Source organism: Rana temporaria, chromosome 8, assembly GCF_905171775.1.
Source record: "Rana temporaria chromosome 8, aRanTem1.1, whole genome shotgun sequence".
NCBI classification, from domain to species: domain Eukaryota; kingdom Metazoa; phylum Chordata; class Amphibia; order Anura; family Ranidae; genus Rana; species Rana temporaria.
The window spans coordinates 117,942,704-117,960,583 of NC_053496.1; the positions used below are offsets into that span (position 1 = coordinate 117,942,704).

General features: G+C 42.0%; 1 protein-coding gene across 1 annotated transcript; it reads left to right on the forward strand.

The window, feature by feature from the left end:
* Positions 1-1,589: 1,589 nt before the first annotated feature.
* Positions 1,590-15,514, forward strand: LOC120909007 (alpha carbonic anhydrase 8-like). The gene is made up of 5 exons (XM_040320580.1): positions 1,590-1,779; positions 9,240-9,290; positions 10,870-10,920; positions 12,903-12,953; positions 15,138-15,514. The coding sequence occupies exons 1-5, from the start codon at positions 1,674-1,676 to the stop codon at positions 15,374-15,376; spliced, it is 498 nt and encodes a 165-aa protein (XP_040176514.1). The 5' UTR covers positions 1,590-1,673; the 3' UTR covers positions 15,377-15,514.
* Positions 15,515-17,880: the final 2,366 nt, after the last annotated feature.

The following is a 17,880-nucleotide window of genomic DNA, read 5'->3' on the forward strand; positions in this document are numbered from 1 at the left end:
ATACAGCCGACGGCCATAGCCGCCGACTGTATCACTCGGCCCCGCCCCCTGGTTCACTGTGTCATTGGTTGTGATTGAAAGCAGCGCGAGCCAAAGGCTGAGCTGTTTCAATAGACCAATGAATGAGCTGGGAAGCCGGCCAAGATGCCAGTGTGTTCACAGTGAGGGACTTTCTGGTAAGTAAACGGGGGGGCTGGGGAGGCCGGTATTGTTGGAAGTTTTTTCACCTTAATGCATAGAATGCATTAAGGTGAAAAAACTTTTACCTTTAGAACCCCTTTAATGCGATAACGTTCAGTAGCAATACCTTGGCTACACCGATATTCAGTGCAAACCACTACCTGCTAAAATGCCTGCTCACCTCAAGGATAAGTATAAAGTATAAAACTCATAGACAGATCACTCCTTGTGACCACCACGATCCATCCACTTTACCAATGGTAGTAATTCCTACAGTCCCCAGACTGCACCTCTGTGTGGGTAATCAACGTTTGAATTGTCTCCAAACAACACCTTCCTCCACTCGCTTTTCAATAATCAATTCCACTTATATTTCCAGGGGTTAAGGACATGAAACAAAAAACACAAGTACCATAGTGTTTTCTGCTTTTAAATTTATTAAAAAATCCCCCCTAAAAAGTTACACTTACAAGAAATAACAATAAAAACAGCATGTATTAAATCACCAGCTCATACACCGCAGATCTAGACTCCTGGTGCTTCGTCTGACATCACAGATTCGACTCCTCCCCTCTAAACGCGTATTGGCCTCCCATTGGCCTTCATCTACTGAACGCATGTCGGCCTCTCATTGATATCCATCTACTGATCCACCGAACCGGAAGGCATGGAGGGAGGAAGATTTCACCTAATAGAAGAGGAATTAGTACATGGGACACATTCTACTGACAGTAAGTTATGTCCCTTGTGTTGATTTTTGTGTTTTTTATTTTGGCTGTGCTTAGACTTTAGGAGAGCACAGAAAACAAGTAATTGACCATACTTATCAGGGCAATATTATACTACCAAAATTAGCTGGTAAGGGTTCTTATGAATCCTCCTATGTCACTTTGCCCTGAAAAATACATGCAAAAATATATATAAACACATCTCATCATCAACCATAAACAAGGATTAATATCAGTATGTTTTAATAATTCCATCAGCAGCACAACCAATAATTGTAGTAGTCACTATCCTGAAGAAAGCATCTTCTAGACAAACCTGTATTTCTAGTATCTTGGATAACTCATGTATGACTATATAGAGGATTTCATTGTATTCTTGATTACTAGGCAACACCTAAATTGCTGATATATTTGTTTTTGGTCCACCCTTACATGACAACCTGAGATTTTGAGCACAATGTATAGAATAATACAAAAAAAAAATAACTACAGGATGACTCATGCAAGTCTTTTATAGGTGGGGGGTGATAAGATGAAAACACCTATACTTATGGGTGGAGATCAATTGTTAATATTTTCAACAATCAATCTTAAATATACAAAGACTTGAATTGTTGGAATTTCATCAGACGTCAGCTGACAACCTCTTCTTATACAGTTCACCAGTGTATAAAAGGGGCTGAGTTGTGAACTACAAATCATAACTTGAAAGGGATATTCCTCTATTAACTGTTCAGTTTCAGTCTATTTCAAATCAAGTTAGTCATGTCTGGAACCAAGGGAGGCCGTGGACATGAGCACCACCACCATCATGACCACAATCAACAGAAATCAGACCAAACCGTCCTGGAGGCTAACCCAAGCTGCAATGGTAAGTGGTAGGGCAATTATCTTTATCGGGCACCAGAGTCAAAGAAACTCATGGGCAGGGTTCCATGACTTTCTGGCCTACACTTTAGTCTCTTCAGTGTGGTACATGCTGCTAAAAGTTTCTACTGACAGATTTACTCTTGTAGCACGTGGAGAGAAAATACTATTTCCATATTGACAAGTTCAGTAAACTACAGTTTTATCCTCTATGTCTGCAGTCCGCCTATAGTAGGAATCTACCAAGGCCTGTTTGTGGCACTGCCTAGTTACTGAAGCATTATATTCACTTTGCACACATGATTTATGACCCGGTGGCTTTGTGGAGTGTATCTAAACTCAAAAACAAACATTTTATATATTGCAGCTTAAGCTTATCAACCCTTATGCCTCGTACACATGATTGGTTTTCCTGACGGGAAAACTACCATGTTTGCTTTTGGTCGGGAAAACTGGCCGTGTGTATGCTCCATAGCAGTTTTCCTGACAGGAAAACTGCGAGCAAAAAAATGAGAACTTGTTCTCTTTTTTTCCCGCCGTGATTCTCAGCGTTTTTTTGCTCGGTAGTTTTCCTATGGAAACACTGCAGTGGAGCATACACACGGCCGGTTTTCCCGACCAAAGCTGTTATGGCAGTTTTGGGAAAACCGACCTTGTATACACAGGGAAAAGCAACCAAGCAGGTTCTCGTGTGTATGAGCCATAAGATGTCATGGCTGAATTTGTTTTCAGAATTTTGTTTCCTTTATTTACCCCCTGTGATCAGGCCAGTAACACACTTTCTGTCTAAAGCCCTATACACACTATCAGTTTTCCTGAAGGTTTTTCTCTTCAGGTTTACCAAAACCATGTAGTGCAAGGGCCTGCCTGATTGCATACAAATTGAAACTCTTGAGGTTTGACCTCATATTAGATGGTTTTGGTAAACCTGAAGAGAAAAACATGCAGGAAAACTGATAGTGTGTATGGGGCTTTAGTGTCTCCACCAGTTATGGAGCTATGGAGAAGCAACAGAGACACCCTTAGACAGCAGCACTGTCTTGTGAAGGGAATGTTATATAGGCTTTATTTTTATGTAAACTCCATCTAAATTATCTCTACCAGTTTACACTAGCGGCTGGGGGACTTCCGCTTGGGCTGGAAAAGCATTGGCTAGGAGTGTACACGTGCCACAGGCGAGATGCTTTGCTTCGCAGCAGGAACTGGACCTCTGTCATGGACAAAGATTGCTCTTCAGAAAGCAAAGCAAGTGTAAACAAGGCCCCAGTCTATCTCCAGCTTAATTTTAAGCCGTTACATAAAATAGTTTATATATGTTACAGGAAAAACAAAAGACTGCTGTGTTATTGGTAGTGACAGACTGCATCATGTATGTCATTTTTTTATTTCGCCTTTAGTACCACTTTGACTGTTAAAGTGTTACTAATCCCAGGACCCTGCATTCACTATATCTGGTCTCCCACAGTACACAGAACATGAAAATGCAATCATTTTAGTAAATATAAACTGCTCAATACCTTTTCTCATTATAGCAGTATATAGCAGTCTTATGATGTCAATCAGTGCCTGGTCAAAACTTGCAGGCGGAGTTTTCATACTGCGCTGGCTGTTCTATAAGAATACAGGACCTCTGACCCTCTGACTGGACAGTGCTGATTGACCCTGTACGGATCAAATGCACTTTCCCGTGACAAAACCTTTCTAGCAATACACAACAAAATGAGCAAAATTAGCATGTGCAGACTGAATCCAGTAATTCTGTCTTATCCGGACATGGCTGAAAGCGCTGACCGGAGTGTTCTGGCGGGGGAGCCATCCCCCTGTCAGAACACAATAGCACAGCAAGGGGGATCACTGTAATAACATTGGATTGCTAGTACAGTGGCTCCGACCTGAGCTGTCAGTTTTTTTTCTTTCCTTCAAATGGTGTGTTCTAGGCTTTAGAGACATGTTACTTTGTATGTAATTTGTCCTCCTATTTTTCTGATAGATGTGGAATCGAAAAAATGGGGAACAAATCAGTGGGGCTCATATATGTACTTATCTAAGCATTTTCAAGCAAGTTTAAAGCAGATCTGTAATCAATAATACATATTTTTTCAACGCAAGCAATGTGCACACCTGTTATCAGCCCACTGCAGTTCCTGTGTAAGATACAGTGGAACCTCGGTTTAAGAGTAACTTGGTTTAAGAGCATTTTTATTTGCAAGCAACTTTTTTTTTTAATTCTGACTTTGCGAGTGCTGACTCTCAAGACGAGCAGAATTCAAGCTAAATAGGCCTGCAGTACCTCATTTGGCCTGAGGTACAGGGGCACAGAAGCCGAGCAAAGCCGAAAATAGGCCTGCAGTAGCTCACTTGGCCTGAAGTACTGGGATGCAGGAGCCAAAAAAAGCCGAACATTGGCCTGCAGTACCTCATTTGGCCTCATTTGAGCCAAAGTGTCCAACTCCTCAGGCCTTCTCTGCCCTTTTCGGCGCTCTCTGGCGCCCTCCACCTCTGGCCACATTCAGTATTGCATCCCATTGAAGTCAATGCGGAACTAATTACTTTCGTTTTTATTGACTTCAATGGGAAAACTCGCTTTGATATGCAAGTACTTTGGATTACCAGCATACTCCTGGAACGGATTATGCTCGTAATCCGAAGTTCAACTGTAGTTGGAATGTGAGAGAAAAAACAGTACAAAGAGCCAATCAGTTCACATGCTGACAAGAAGCAAGCTGATAGACAGATGAGCTCATTACTGTGCTGCTTCTCCATTCACTGTCCAGCAACAGGCTGGGATGTGTCCTGAGCTGAGCTCAGATGACGTTGATTGATGCTGTGCACCAGGTCAGTGATTTACAACAGCAGTTCGGAATATACTAAAGCCAGGCAACTAACATTTTCAGAAGGAGGTCAGTAACAGGAGCTTCTATTTCACTTTCAGCACAGGTTTTCTTTAAAGTGAGCCTGTTGCCCTGTCAAGCCTCGTACACACGGACGAGGAACTCGACGTGCCAAACACATCGAGTTCCTCGGCCAGTTCAGCACTGAAGCCGCCGAGGAGCTCGGCGGGGCGAGAGCTCCCATAGAACAACGAGGAAATAGAGAACATGTTCTCTATTTCCTCGCCGAGCTCCTCGTCGGCTTCCTCGGCCGAAAGTGTACACACGGCCGGGTTTCTCGGCAGAATTCAGCCAGAAACTCGGTCGGAAGCTGAATTCTGCCGAGGAAACTGGTCGTGTGTACGGGGCCTCACTGTTCAAAAAAAAAAAACTAGCAGAAACCTCTACAAGTTGTTTCCTTAGGCCCCGTTCATACTGGCGAATGGGGCCGCAATAACATGCAGTCTGCATCTGTGTCGAGGGCCATTTATTCACTGGAAATTGCTCCATGAGTGAATACATGCAAGTGACTGCCAGCATCCCATTGCTTTCAAAGGGGCTTCTGCCCTCAGAAAATCACCGGGAACCTCCACTGTGTCTCCCGCATATAATTGCTAATGGACCCATTCACAAGTGTGAATGGCACCTAATACCTGTCCAGTAAGCAGCGATTCCAGGCTCTGCTCTTTTGCAACGCTATTGCCGCTGCTCATATACAATGCTTCCAGGCTGTGCTTCCCTGCTGTGCGCTGATATCCTCATTGAATTGTTTTTGTATAGGGTCACTTATATAGGGAATCATGCAGGCCACTCTTTAAGAAAGAGTGCTTGCCTTTCTGATTCCATAATCTCCATACTTTGGGTCACTAAGCAAGAACTAATATGCAGATCAGACTTCTGACTGCACTCTGACTTCACTTTGACTTGCATCAGGTCATTGACTTAAAAGATATTGAAGCCTGTGATAGTGGGTTGCACTCACTGACCTACCAGTACTTCTAATATGCCAGTTGCCAGACTATTTTATCTGTCATAGGAGAAAACACAGATGCTACCATTGCAGACTTATCCTTCTGATAATGCTAGTCGTCTGGCAATCAGGTTGATCAAATGGCTTAAATATTTTAAGTAAGGACTTATGATTTTACTCTAACTTTGCTGATCTGCATGTTTGCAAGTCATTGGGGGTTATTTACTAAACCTGGAGAGTGCAAAATCTGGTGCAGCTCTGCATAGAAACCAATCAACTTCCAGGATTTATTGTCAAAGCTTCATTGAACATTCTGAAGTTAGATGCTGATTGGCTACAATGTACAGCTTCCCCAGTTTCTGAGTGCTCCAGTTTTAGTAAATCTCCCCCATTGTCTTAAAGTGGTTGTAAATCCTTACATAATATATACTCAGTAAAGTGACTGGTCTCAGATGATAAACGGAGATTAAACTAATCCTCCTTCAAAGTGCTGAATTTTAAAGCTTTTCTGAGAGTTCAGAACAAGGGGGTGGAGAGCTGAAGTTAGACTTTGCAGAGCTCAGTGAGGAGAGCTCTGACAGCTGATTGGAAGGAAGGAAGGGACACCCCCTCCCCCCACACATACTTCACAAAGCACACAGGAACAAAGCTGTCAATAAGCTGGAGATCCTTCCCCTGTCACCATTTTTCTCTTGATGTCAGGAAAACTATAGAGGGATATGCTTTTCTTCATATTTAATGTCTGAAGTTTACAACCACTTTAAGCTACTGAACTCAATGACAACCAGGCTAATTTCAGAAGGAGATTAGCAGATAAAAAAAACCTTTCTCTTAGTACAGGTTTCTTTTCATACTGACATACATCAGAATTTAATATAAAATCTAGAGTGCATATGGTATTTTCACTACTGCACAATATTTAAAGGTTTTATTACTTGTTGAACAACATTCAAGGACATTCACCAAACATTCACTGCAGGTGAATCTTCCTGGTGCATTTGTTAAACTACAGTCATTGGTTCACCTGCAGTGAATGTTTAATGAATGTCACATTACCCATACAGTGGTGCAGTGTATATATATATATATATATATACACACACTATATTGGCAAAAGTATTGGGATGCCTGCCTTTACACGCACATGAAATGTAATGGCATCCCAGTTAAATATTGAGTTGGCCCATGCTTTGCCGCTATAGCAGATTAAACTCTTCTAGGAAGGTTGTCCACCAGGTTTAGGAGTGTGTCTATGGGAAGCGCATTTGTAAGGTCAGGCAGATGTTAGATGAGAAGGCCTGGCTCGACATCTCCGCTCTAATTCATCCTAAAAGTGTTATATTGGGTTGAGGTCAGGACTCTGTGCAGGTTAGTCAAGTTCCTCCACCCCAAACTCGCTCATACTTGTCTTTATGGACCTTGCTTTGTGCACTGTTCCAAATCCTTTGGTGGAGGAGGGATTGTGGTGTGGGGTTCCTTTTCAGTGGTTGGGCTTGGCCCCTTAGTTAAAGTGAAGGGAACTCTTAAGGCATCAGCATAGCAAGACATTTTGAACAATTTCAAGTTCATGCTCCCAACTTTGTGGGAACAGCATTGCACAAAGCAAGGTCCATAAAGACATGGATGAGTTTTCTTGTGCAACATCCGTGCCTGACCTAACAAATGCACATCTGGAAGAATACGCAAACATTCCCAAACTGTTCCCACAAGGTTGGGAGCATTAAATTGTCCAAAATGTCTTGATATGATGACACCTTAATGCTGGGTTCACACTATCGCCGCATCCGTCGCACAGTCGGGGTCCAGTGCGTGCTGGTTCACCGTTTCAGGTCCAATTTAGCCCAAATTTTTGGCTGAATTCGGACCTGAAACGGACCAAAAAGGGCACACATTTTTCCAGCAATTCGCACCGGACCTGCTGTGGGGATATGTGAACTGGCTCCATAGAGAGACAGTCACATTCTGCTGCTATGCAAATTAGATGCTGGGAAAGCTACATCCAATCGGCATAGGTGTGAAACCATCCTGAAGCCCTATACACACGGGCCAGAATCTCGTCAGAAAAAAACGTAATTTTTCCTGACAAGACTCTTGGCAAGAATCTCTTGCCGCCTGAGTGTTCAGACACTCCTCACGTACGATGAGCATACGCTTGTCACATTCGATGCCATCGCCGCCATCTTGCTGCACCCTACCTATGCCTAGGAAGCTACCGCGCATGCGTCAAAGTCATTTCGAGTTTGCGCGGGTTTCCACTGCGACAGGTAAGTATACACACTCTCGGGTTTCTCGGCAGGAAACACAACGAGAAAATAGAGAACATGTTCTCTATTTTTCTCGTAGAGATTTTAGGCAGTTTTCTTGACGAGAAACCTGAAAGCCTCCTACACACGCAGGGTATACTCGGCGAAGAAAGCTCTGCCAGCAGTTTTCTTGCTGGTTCTTGCCGAGTAGACCGATCGTGTGTACGAGGCTTAAGAGTTTCCTTCACTGGAACTAAGGGGCCAAACCCAATCACTGAATAACAGCCCCACACCATAATCCCCTCCACCAAATGATTTGGACCAGTGCACAAAGCAATATAGTGTACATCTTTAATATACTACATTTTTTCCCTACAACTTATGTGTCATCCTTTTTGCATTTATAAAGCATTTTCTGTCTGTATACTAACACCATTCACTGTAGAGTGTGTATTTTCCTTGTCAAAATATCTTAATATTTGTAAGTTTTATACATACAGTGTAAAGTTGTTACAGTATAGGTATTACCTAAATAAGAATAAGACATGGAAACTATGCTTGTAAATTAACAAGTGACAATTTCTTGTGGGAGGCGAACTGTGGTACAGGTGGATAAATACGTGCTAAGTTAAGAACTATTTGTACTAAAGATAACGTAACTCTACGTATTTCCTTGACAACTTAAAGTCCAGTATCCTTTACCGAATGTTTTCACTTAATATATTTACATATTGTGATGATGAGAGGAGTTTCCGTTTTGTAGTAACCTCTCACATTTACCTAAACGGAGTATAAACTATATCATCAAAATGTTAAACAAGGGGAAGGGAAAGGAGGGGGGAGGGGATAAGAATGGGGGGTCTGCAGGACCAGGCCGGGAGTCTCCGTCACTGAATAAGAAGCGTATTGACGATTACAATGGCTGAGCTACCATGGCATCATAACATCTTTATTAAAAGCATTAGGTAACATATGCGTTAACCAGGGTTCCCATGTTTGTTCAAATTTGGTGATCGTGTCTGTATCAATAGCCGACATTTTGGCATGCGTCATTGCATTATTTGTTCTGTTGTAGAGTGTGTATTTTAATAATGCCCTGATTTTTTACGGTCTACTTTATGTTCAGTCCACTAAGTTGCAGAAGTACTTTATATGCCGTTGTCTAAATCACAAAAAAAACTGGGCAATAGTGTTGTGAAGTAGAAAACACAAATTACAAAAAAAGAAACACATGTATTTATTGTTGTGTTAGAATAATATCGCTGAAAAATATTTAACAAAATGGGCAAATTGTCTGCAGTTCTTAATCCCAAATGGCCAACCTTACCGAGGGTAAATAAAATACAAGCTATTGATGTTTTTGTTCTCTTATGTTTTCCAGCACCAGCCCCTACTGTTGTGACTAATCCGAAACCAGCTTGTGGGAGCCAAGGTATGTTATAGTTTAAATTACAAATAACATAAAATGCTATAAGCTATTTGCCACTAAAAGACTACCGTATTTTCCGGCGTATAAGACGACCTTTTATACTGGAATTACACAACCAAAAACCGGGGGTCGTCTTATACGCCGGGTGAAGCAGCTGCTCGTTCGATATCAGCCCGCCGGGTGCTCTGTAAGGCTGTATGTATTCTGTATATGCACCGCTCAGCCAATCCCGGCGGGGGGGGGCGATGCACTCTGTTAATGACTAGAGTCTGCTAAGCCTACTTGGATTGGAGTAATAACCTCTGCCAATCCGAGCAGGCTACATTATGTAGCCTGCTCGGATTGGCAGAGGTTGCTTCTCCAATCCGAGCAGGCTTAGCATGCTCTGTCATCAACAGAGTGCATCGGGATTGGCTGAGCGGCGCATATACAGACTACATACAGCCTTACATAGCACTCGGTGGGCTGCGGCCTCTTCGTTTAATTATAACGCATTACTACCGCACGAGGGGGTCGTCTAATACGGTGAGTAGACCACAAAACCACAGTTTTCAGCAGAATATTAGGGGGTCGTCTTATATGCAGAGTCGTCTTATACGCCGGCAAATACGGTAGATGTTAAAGTAAGAAATCAAAATCTTATAAACATATATGACAGTAATCCATGTCCATAGTCTACTTGTCTTCAGCAAACAGTTTGCAGGCTTTCTTGTGCATCATCTTTAGAAGAGGCTTCCTTCTGGGACGACAGCCATGCAGACCAATTTGATGCAGTGTGCAGCGTATGGTCTGAGCACTGACAGGCTGACCTCCCACCCCTTCAACCTCTGCAGCAATGGGGGCAGCACTCATACGTCTATTTCCCAAATACAACCTCTGGATATGGCGCTGAGCACGTGCACTCAACTTCTTTAGTCGACCATGGCGAGGCCTGTTCTGAGTGAAACCTGTCCTGTTAAACTGCTGTATGGTCTTGGCCATCGTGCTGCAGCTCAGTTTCGGGGGCTTGGCAATCTTCTTATAGCCAATGCCATCTTTATGTAGAGAAACAATTATTTTTTTCAGATCCTCAGAGTTCTTTGTCATGAGGTGTCATGTTGAACTTTCAGTGACCAGTATGAGAGAGTGAGAGCGATAACACTAAATTTAACACACCTGCTCCTCATTCACACCTGAGACCTTGTAACACTAATGAGTCAGATGACACCGGGGAGAGAAAATGGCTAATTGGACCCAATTTGGACATTTTCACTTAGGGGTGTACTCACTTTTGTTGCCAGCGGTTTAGACATTAATGACCGTGTGTTGAGTTCTTTTGAGGGAATTGCAAATATACACTGTTATACAAGCTGTACACTCACTTCTTTACATTGTAGCAAAGTGTCGTTTCTTCAGTGTTGTCACATGAAAAGATATAATAAAATATTTACAAAAATGTAAAGGGGTGTACTCACTTTTGTGAGATACTGTATATACACATGTACATATAGCTATACCTGCGTTCTTAATCCCAAATGCCCAACCTTACTAAGGGTAAATAAAATACAAGCTATTGATGTTTTCGTTCTCTTATGTTTTCCAGCACCAGCACCTACAGTTGTGACTAATCCAAAACCAGCTTGTGGGAGTCAAGGTATGTTATAGTTTAAATTACAAATAACATAAAATGCTATTAGCTATTTGCCACTAAAAGACTAGATGTTAAGGTGAGAAATTAAAAATATTATTAACATATATGACAGTAATCCATGTCCTTAGTCTGCTTGTCCTCAGGAAACTGTTTGCGGTCTTTCTTATGCATCATCTTTAGAAGAGGCTTCCTTCTGGGATGACAGTCATACAGACCAATTTGATGCAGTGCCGTATGGTCTGAGCACTGATAGGCTGACCCCCCCCCCCACACCCCTTTAACCTCTGCAGCAATGCACTCATATGTCTATTCCCCAAAGACAACCTCTGGAAATGATGCTGCGCATGTGCACTCAACTTCTTTGGTTGACCATGGCGAGGCCTGTTCTGAGTGGAACCTGTCGTGTTAAACCGCTGTATGGTCTTGGCCACCGTGCTTCAGCTCAGTTTCAGAGTCTTCACAATCTTCTTAAAGCCTATGCCATCTTTATGTAGAGCAACATTTATTTTTCTTCAGATCCTCAGAGAGTTCTTTGCCATGAGGTGCTGCCATGTTGAACTTCCAGTGACCAGTATGAGAGAGTGAGAGCGATAAAACCAACTTAACACACCTGCTCCCCATTCACACCTGAGACCTTGCAACACTAACGAGTCACTTGACACCAGGAAGGGAAAATTACTAATTGGGCCCAATTTGGACATTTTCACTTAGGGGTGTACTCACTTTTTTTGCCAGCAGTTTAGACATTAACCATCATGGCGGTATTCCCGAGTCTGGCTCGGGGTGGATATTCAGAACCAAGAGCGGTAACCCCGAGCCAGACTCGGGATCGCCTTGCAGCATCCACAGGCGGTGTCCTCGCTTGATTCACACAGTGCCTGTGTGCCGCTGAGCTCCGTTCCCTGCGACGTTACGACACACGGGGGCGGAGATTGGCGTCAAATTCAAAAAAGGAAATAAACACAATACATACAGTATACTGTAATCTTACAGATTACAGTACTGTATGTAAAAAATACACACCCCCTTTGTCCCTAGTGGTCTGCCCAGTGTCCTGCATGTACTTTTGTATAATAAAAACTGTTCTTTCTGCCTGCAAACTGTAGATTGTCCATAGCAACCAAAAACTGTCCCTTTATGTCAAAAGTGGTTTTAGAGCAGCTAGAAAACAGTGATAATAAATTATAATCACTTGCAGAATTGAGCAATAGTGATTTGTGGGGAAATTCGTCGTAAAAAAAATTAAAGTATTATTGAGTTATTCCTAAGAATTACAGGCCTACAATGTAAAACGCCAAATTTCCTTGCAAAATAGTGGTACTGCTTTCAGCACCTAAAATCTTAAATAATCATACCGCCAGGGAGGTTAAGGGCTGTGTGTTGAGTTATTTTGAGGGGGCAGCAAATTTACATTGTTATACAAGCTGTACACTCACTACTTTACATGGTAGCAAAGTGTAATTTCTTCAGTGTTGTCATATGAAAAGATATAATAAAATATTTACAAAAATGTTAAGGGTGTACTCACTTTTGTGAGATACTGTATGTTATCTCATTTTGTTAGGCTGTATTTATAAAGAATTTTCTATCTGTATACTAACATCATTCACTGTACAGTGTGCATTTTAATAATGCCCTGTTTTTTTATGTTCTACTTTAGGTTCAGTTCACTAAGTTGCAAAAACAGTTTATATGCAGTTGTTCAAATCACAAACTTAAATATATCATTGGTTGTAGAATTCAGCATGGGATAAAACCAAGCTTTGCAAAATAGCAAAAACTGGGCAATTGTTTTGTAAAGCAGACAACACAAATTACAAAGAAAAGAAACACCTGTAAAATGTATTTATTGACGTGTTAGAATAATGCTGAAACATATATAACAGGAGGGGCAAATTGTCTGCAGTTCTTAATCCCAAATGGCCAACTTTAATGAGGGTAAATAAAATACAAGCTATTGATGTTTTCGTTCTCTTGTTTTCCAGCACCAGCACCTACTGTTGTGACTAATCCGAAACCAGCTTGTGGGAGCCAAGGTATGTTATAGTTTAAATAACAAATAACATAAAATACTATTAGCTATTTGCCACGAAAAGACGGGACGTACTAAACTGCATATTGGGATGATGGGATGATTGGATTATTGGCTGCAATACTGAGAACTCTCAATAGATGTCAGTGCACTAAAGACTAGTAGGTAGATTCAGAGAGATTGGATTAACTTTAGGGCGGCCTAGCCTAGCCTGTTTAGGCTACACCACCGTAAATTAACTAGGCTAGTAGTGATTTTCAATCTACTTACCTGCTAATCTACGGCGGCGTAGCCTCAAACGAGCGGGCGTAAGGGCGCCTAATTCAAATTGGTTGGAGGGGGGCATGTAGTGTGGAAATGAGGCTTGACCTCACGTTTTTTGACGTTTTTTTCTACTGCGCATGCGCCGGGCGCCTACATTTCCCAGTGCGCATTGCGGCTAAGTACGCCGTACGGGCCTATTGATTTCGACGTGTACGTAAACGACGTAACTCCCGATTCGCGGACGACTTGCGCAAGTCGTCCTATCTTAGCTTTGTTTAAGCGTATCTCTGTTTGAGCATACGCTTAAACAAACGCCGTAGATTCAGAGTTAGGCCGGCTTATCTACTGATAAGCCGGCCTAACTCTTTCTGAATCTACCTATAGATTATAGATGTTAGCCCAGGTTCACACTGAGCTGCGGGAATGAAACCGTGCGAGTGCACCTGCGGTTTGCGAACACGCCTGAACCCAGCCTCAGTATCAAGTTTCATAGGTCTCTCATGCAAAAACACTTCACAGGCCTCACCTAGCAGTCTCTCATGGCTTCTCCCAGTAGTTTCTCTAGGCGCTAGAAATAGCCTCTTCAAAGCACCTGAAAAGTGCCTCCCATTCATTCCAGTGTGTCTTTTCACACTGGGATGATGCGTTTTCGGGACGTTCCGAAAAGTCCTGCAAGTAGCATCTTCGGGGCAGGTTGGGAGCACTGTATTTAGCGCTCCCAAAACGCCCTGCCCATTGGAATGAATGGGCAGCGATTTCAAAGCACTTTTAAGGGTGCATTATATTGAAGTGCGTTAGTGCACTAGTGCCGCTTTTCGGCTTTTAAGGCGCTTTGAAAGCACCACAAAACTGGAGTTTTTAACCCTTTTTTCTGGGTTGAAAGCTGTGCAGTGCTTTAGCGCTAGCAGCCGGCGCTTTCAGTGTGAAAGTAGCCTTATTACAAGCTCCACAGGCTTTTTCCAGCAGTTTCTTCTGGTAGCAAGCTCCCCAGGCCATCTGAGTATTCTGAACTGTAATCATCAAATTCTTTCTCCAGAAGCAAAGTCAGTCTTGGTCACATATCAGGTTTATCTGATTCCCTTAATCAAACAGCAACTGAACTCTGAATTCTTCTACAGTCTGTTCTGTTTATAAGTCCTAGTCCCTAGTCTATTTAGGCTTCAGTCCAGGCATAGGATGCATTAAGGTGAAAAAACACAAGGGTTTACAACCCCTTTACGTTCACTTTAAGCTGGTAAAAAGGTAATTTTAAAGAGGTTCTACTATAATATCCAAACAGCCGCAGAGTTACAGCTGCAGCTGGATTTTAAAACCAACTAGTTAATATATTTTAGGCTGGGTTCACACATGCTGTGGCCGCGGCTCACAGTAGGTGGTCCCGTGCATCCCTGTTCACTGATTCAGGTGCGAATCAGGTGCACATTTTTGCCTGAATTTACACCTGATTCGGAGCCAGCAACACACAGGACCCTTTCTAAATGCAGACCGCGACCACCCCGGAAGTGTGTGAATCGGCTCCATTGAGAGCCGGGCACACTCTCCTGTCATGTGGATAGGAAGTGGGGAAACCCGCATTCCAATTCGTATACAAGTGAATTCAGCCTTACTCTAAACTTTTGACTTCTTGCCAGCAACATGATTGGTATAATGTGCAAGTAAACACTTACCCTGCTTATATGTGCGGCTCCCTCATGAACTATATGAGTCAGGTGCCTCTCCCTCGTCTGCTGGGAGATAATATACACAATATACAATTTATATAACATGCAAAAATTTCACTATTATAAGTCTGTATATTATCACAAATGTCCTCCATTAATACAACTACTCCTAGACACAGTTTTCTGCTCATTAGATTTAGTAAATATGTATCTACAAATAGATTTATATATTATTTTCTCACAAATGTCTTTCTACAATACAGCTCCAGTGCCAGTGGTACCCCGACCTGCTTCTCCACCTCATCCAACTGCACCGCAAATTGTGACACCCCAGCCAGCTGTATCTCAGTGTGTGCCACCCCAGCCTCAACCTCAAAGTGTGACACCCAAGCCTGTACCACAATGTGCAGCACCCCAGCCAGCTGCACCTCAAACTGTGGCACCCCAGCCCGCTGCACCACAGCCCTGCGGGGTCAAGGGCAATGCAGGAGTCAAGAAGTAATGACAATTCTACTGAAAAATATTGTCCATAATATTGTTACACATAACATTATAATGCTTCTTAGATAATGAAAAAATCTGAAAATCATGTTAATATCTTAAATTCTTACTGAAAAAATAAATTATCTCCAGCAATGAATTTTGTGTCTGTAGTCCTTAATGTATATGGATGTATATTACAGGTGATACTCGAAAAATTTGAATATCGTGCAAAAGTTCATTTATTTCACTAATGCAACTTAAAAGGTGAAACTAATATATGAGATAGACTCATTACATGCAAAGCAAGATAGTTCAAGTCGTGATTTGTCATAATTGTGATGGCTATGGCTTACAGCTCATGAAGCCACTCCTGAACAACAAACAAGGTCAGAAGCATCTTACCTGGGCTAAAGAAAAACAGACCTCTTTTCTGATGAGAGCAAATTTTGCATCTCATTTGGAAACCAAGGACCCAGAGTATGGAGGAAGAATGGAGAGGTACACACTGCAATATGCTTGAAGTCCAGTGTAAAGTTTCCACAGTCTGTGTTGATTTGGGGAGCCATGTCATCTGCTGGTGTTGGTCCACTGTGCTTCATTAATGGACTTAAGTCCAGGGTCAACGCAGCCGTCTACCAGGAGATTTTGGAGCACTTCATGCTTCCTTCCACAGACGAGCTCTATGGGGATGCTGACTTCATTTTCCAGCAGGACTTGGCACCTGCCCACACTGACAAAAGCACCAAAACTTGTTTCAATGACCGTGGGATTACTGTGCTTGATTGGCCAGCAAACGCGCCTGACCTGAACCTCATAGAGAATCTATAGACCATTGCCAAGAGAAAGATGAGAGACATAAAACTGAACAATGCAGAAGATCTGAAGGCCGCTATTGAAGCATCCTGGTCTTCCATAACACCTCAGCAGTGCCACAGGCTGATGGCTTCCATGCCACACCGCATTGAGCCAATAATTGCTGCAAAATGGGCCCAAACCAAGTACTGAGTACATATGCATGCTTCTACTTTTCAGAGGTCCGATATTGTTCTATGTACAATCCTTGTTTTATTGATTGCGTAATATTCTAATTTTCTGAGATTGTGAATTTGGGGTTTTCACGAGCTGTAAGCCATAATCATCACAATTATGACAAAACACAGCTTGAACTATCTTGCTTTGCATGTAATGAGTCTATCTCATATATTAGTTTCACCTCTTAAGTTGCATTAGTGAAATAAATTAACTTTTGCACGGTATTCAAATTTTTCGAGTATCACCTGTACAATATTAAAATAGAACTCCTGGCAAACACCTAGATACAAATGTAAAGAACTATAATGTTTACCCCCCCCCAATAGGAGCCACTTGGTATGATGGGTTCTCTGTTCTGCCTGTTAAATACGCTGTTCCCTCTGGCACACCTGGTTATATGACAGAGGGCTGCACACACCTGTAAAACTTAAGTATTAGTATACTACAACACCATATTAACGTACAGGAAATAGGCCACAGGCTTTTTGATGGTAGCTAAAGTAGGTATATTATTGCAAGGCATGATAAATGAGAAGCAAAAAAACAATAAACAAATTAATGAATACATTGAATGGGTTAACAGGGGTGTCAAACTTAATTTCACTGTGGGCCGCATCAGCATTATGGTTGCCTTCAAAGGGCAGGTTGTATCTGTAAAACTATATAAATATATCTACTCTTTATCATATAAATATTTGCCTCTGCATTCGATTATTACTAGGAAACATAAGACTTATGCCCCGTACACACAAACGGAATTTCTGTCAGGATAAACTTTAACAGATTTTTCAGACAGAATTCCATTCAAGCTGTCTTGCATACACACTGTCACACCAAATTCCGATCATCCAAAACGCGGTGACATACAACACTACGACGAGCCAAGAAAAATGAAGTTCAATGTGTCGACTTGATTCTGAGCATGCGTGTTTTTTTTCTCCGTCGGAGTTCCATACAGACGAATTTTTGTATTTTAGTAATTTGAATTGCTTTAGTTTTAGTCGTATTTTAGTAGACTAAAATAGTGTTAGTTTTAAGGATGAGCCGAACACCCCACAGTTTGGTTTGAACCAGAACCTGCGAACAGACAAAAAATTGGTTCGAACGCGCGAACACCGTTAAAGTCTGTGGGACACGAACATGAAAAATCAAAAGTGCTAATTTTTTAGGCTTATATGCATGGTATTGTCATAAAAAGTTTGGGAGCCCCAGGGCACATGTATCAATGCAAAAAAAAAATTTAAACGCCAGTTTTTTTCGGGAGCAGTGATTTTAATAATGCTTAAAGTGAAACAATAAAAGATAAATGTTCCTTTAAATTTCATACCTGGGAGGTGTCTATAATATGCCTGTAAAGTGGCGCATTTTTCCCATGTTTAGAACAGTTCCTGCGCAAAATTACATTTCTAAAGGAAAAAAGGTAATTTAAAACTACTCGCGGCTATAATGAATTGTCGGGTCCCGGCAATACAGGTAAAATTAATTGAAAAA

Coding starts and splice junctions, on each gene's coding strand:
- LOC120909007 (XM_040320580.1), top strand. CDS start 1,674: ATGTCTGGAACCAAGGGAGGCCGTGGACATGAGCACCACCACCATCAT. Junction 1,780..9,239: donor GGCTAACCCAAGCTGCAATG/GTAAGTGGTAGG, acceptor TATGTTTTCCAG/CACCAGCCCCTACTGTTGTG. Junction 12,954..15,137: donor ACCAGCTTGTGGGAGCCAAG/GTATGTTATAGT, acceptor TCTACAATACAG/CTCCAGTGCCAGTGGTACCC.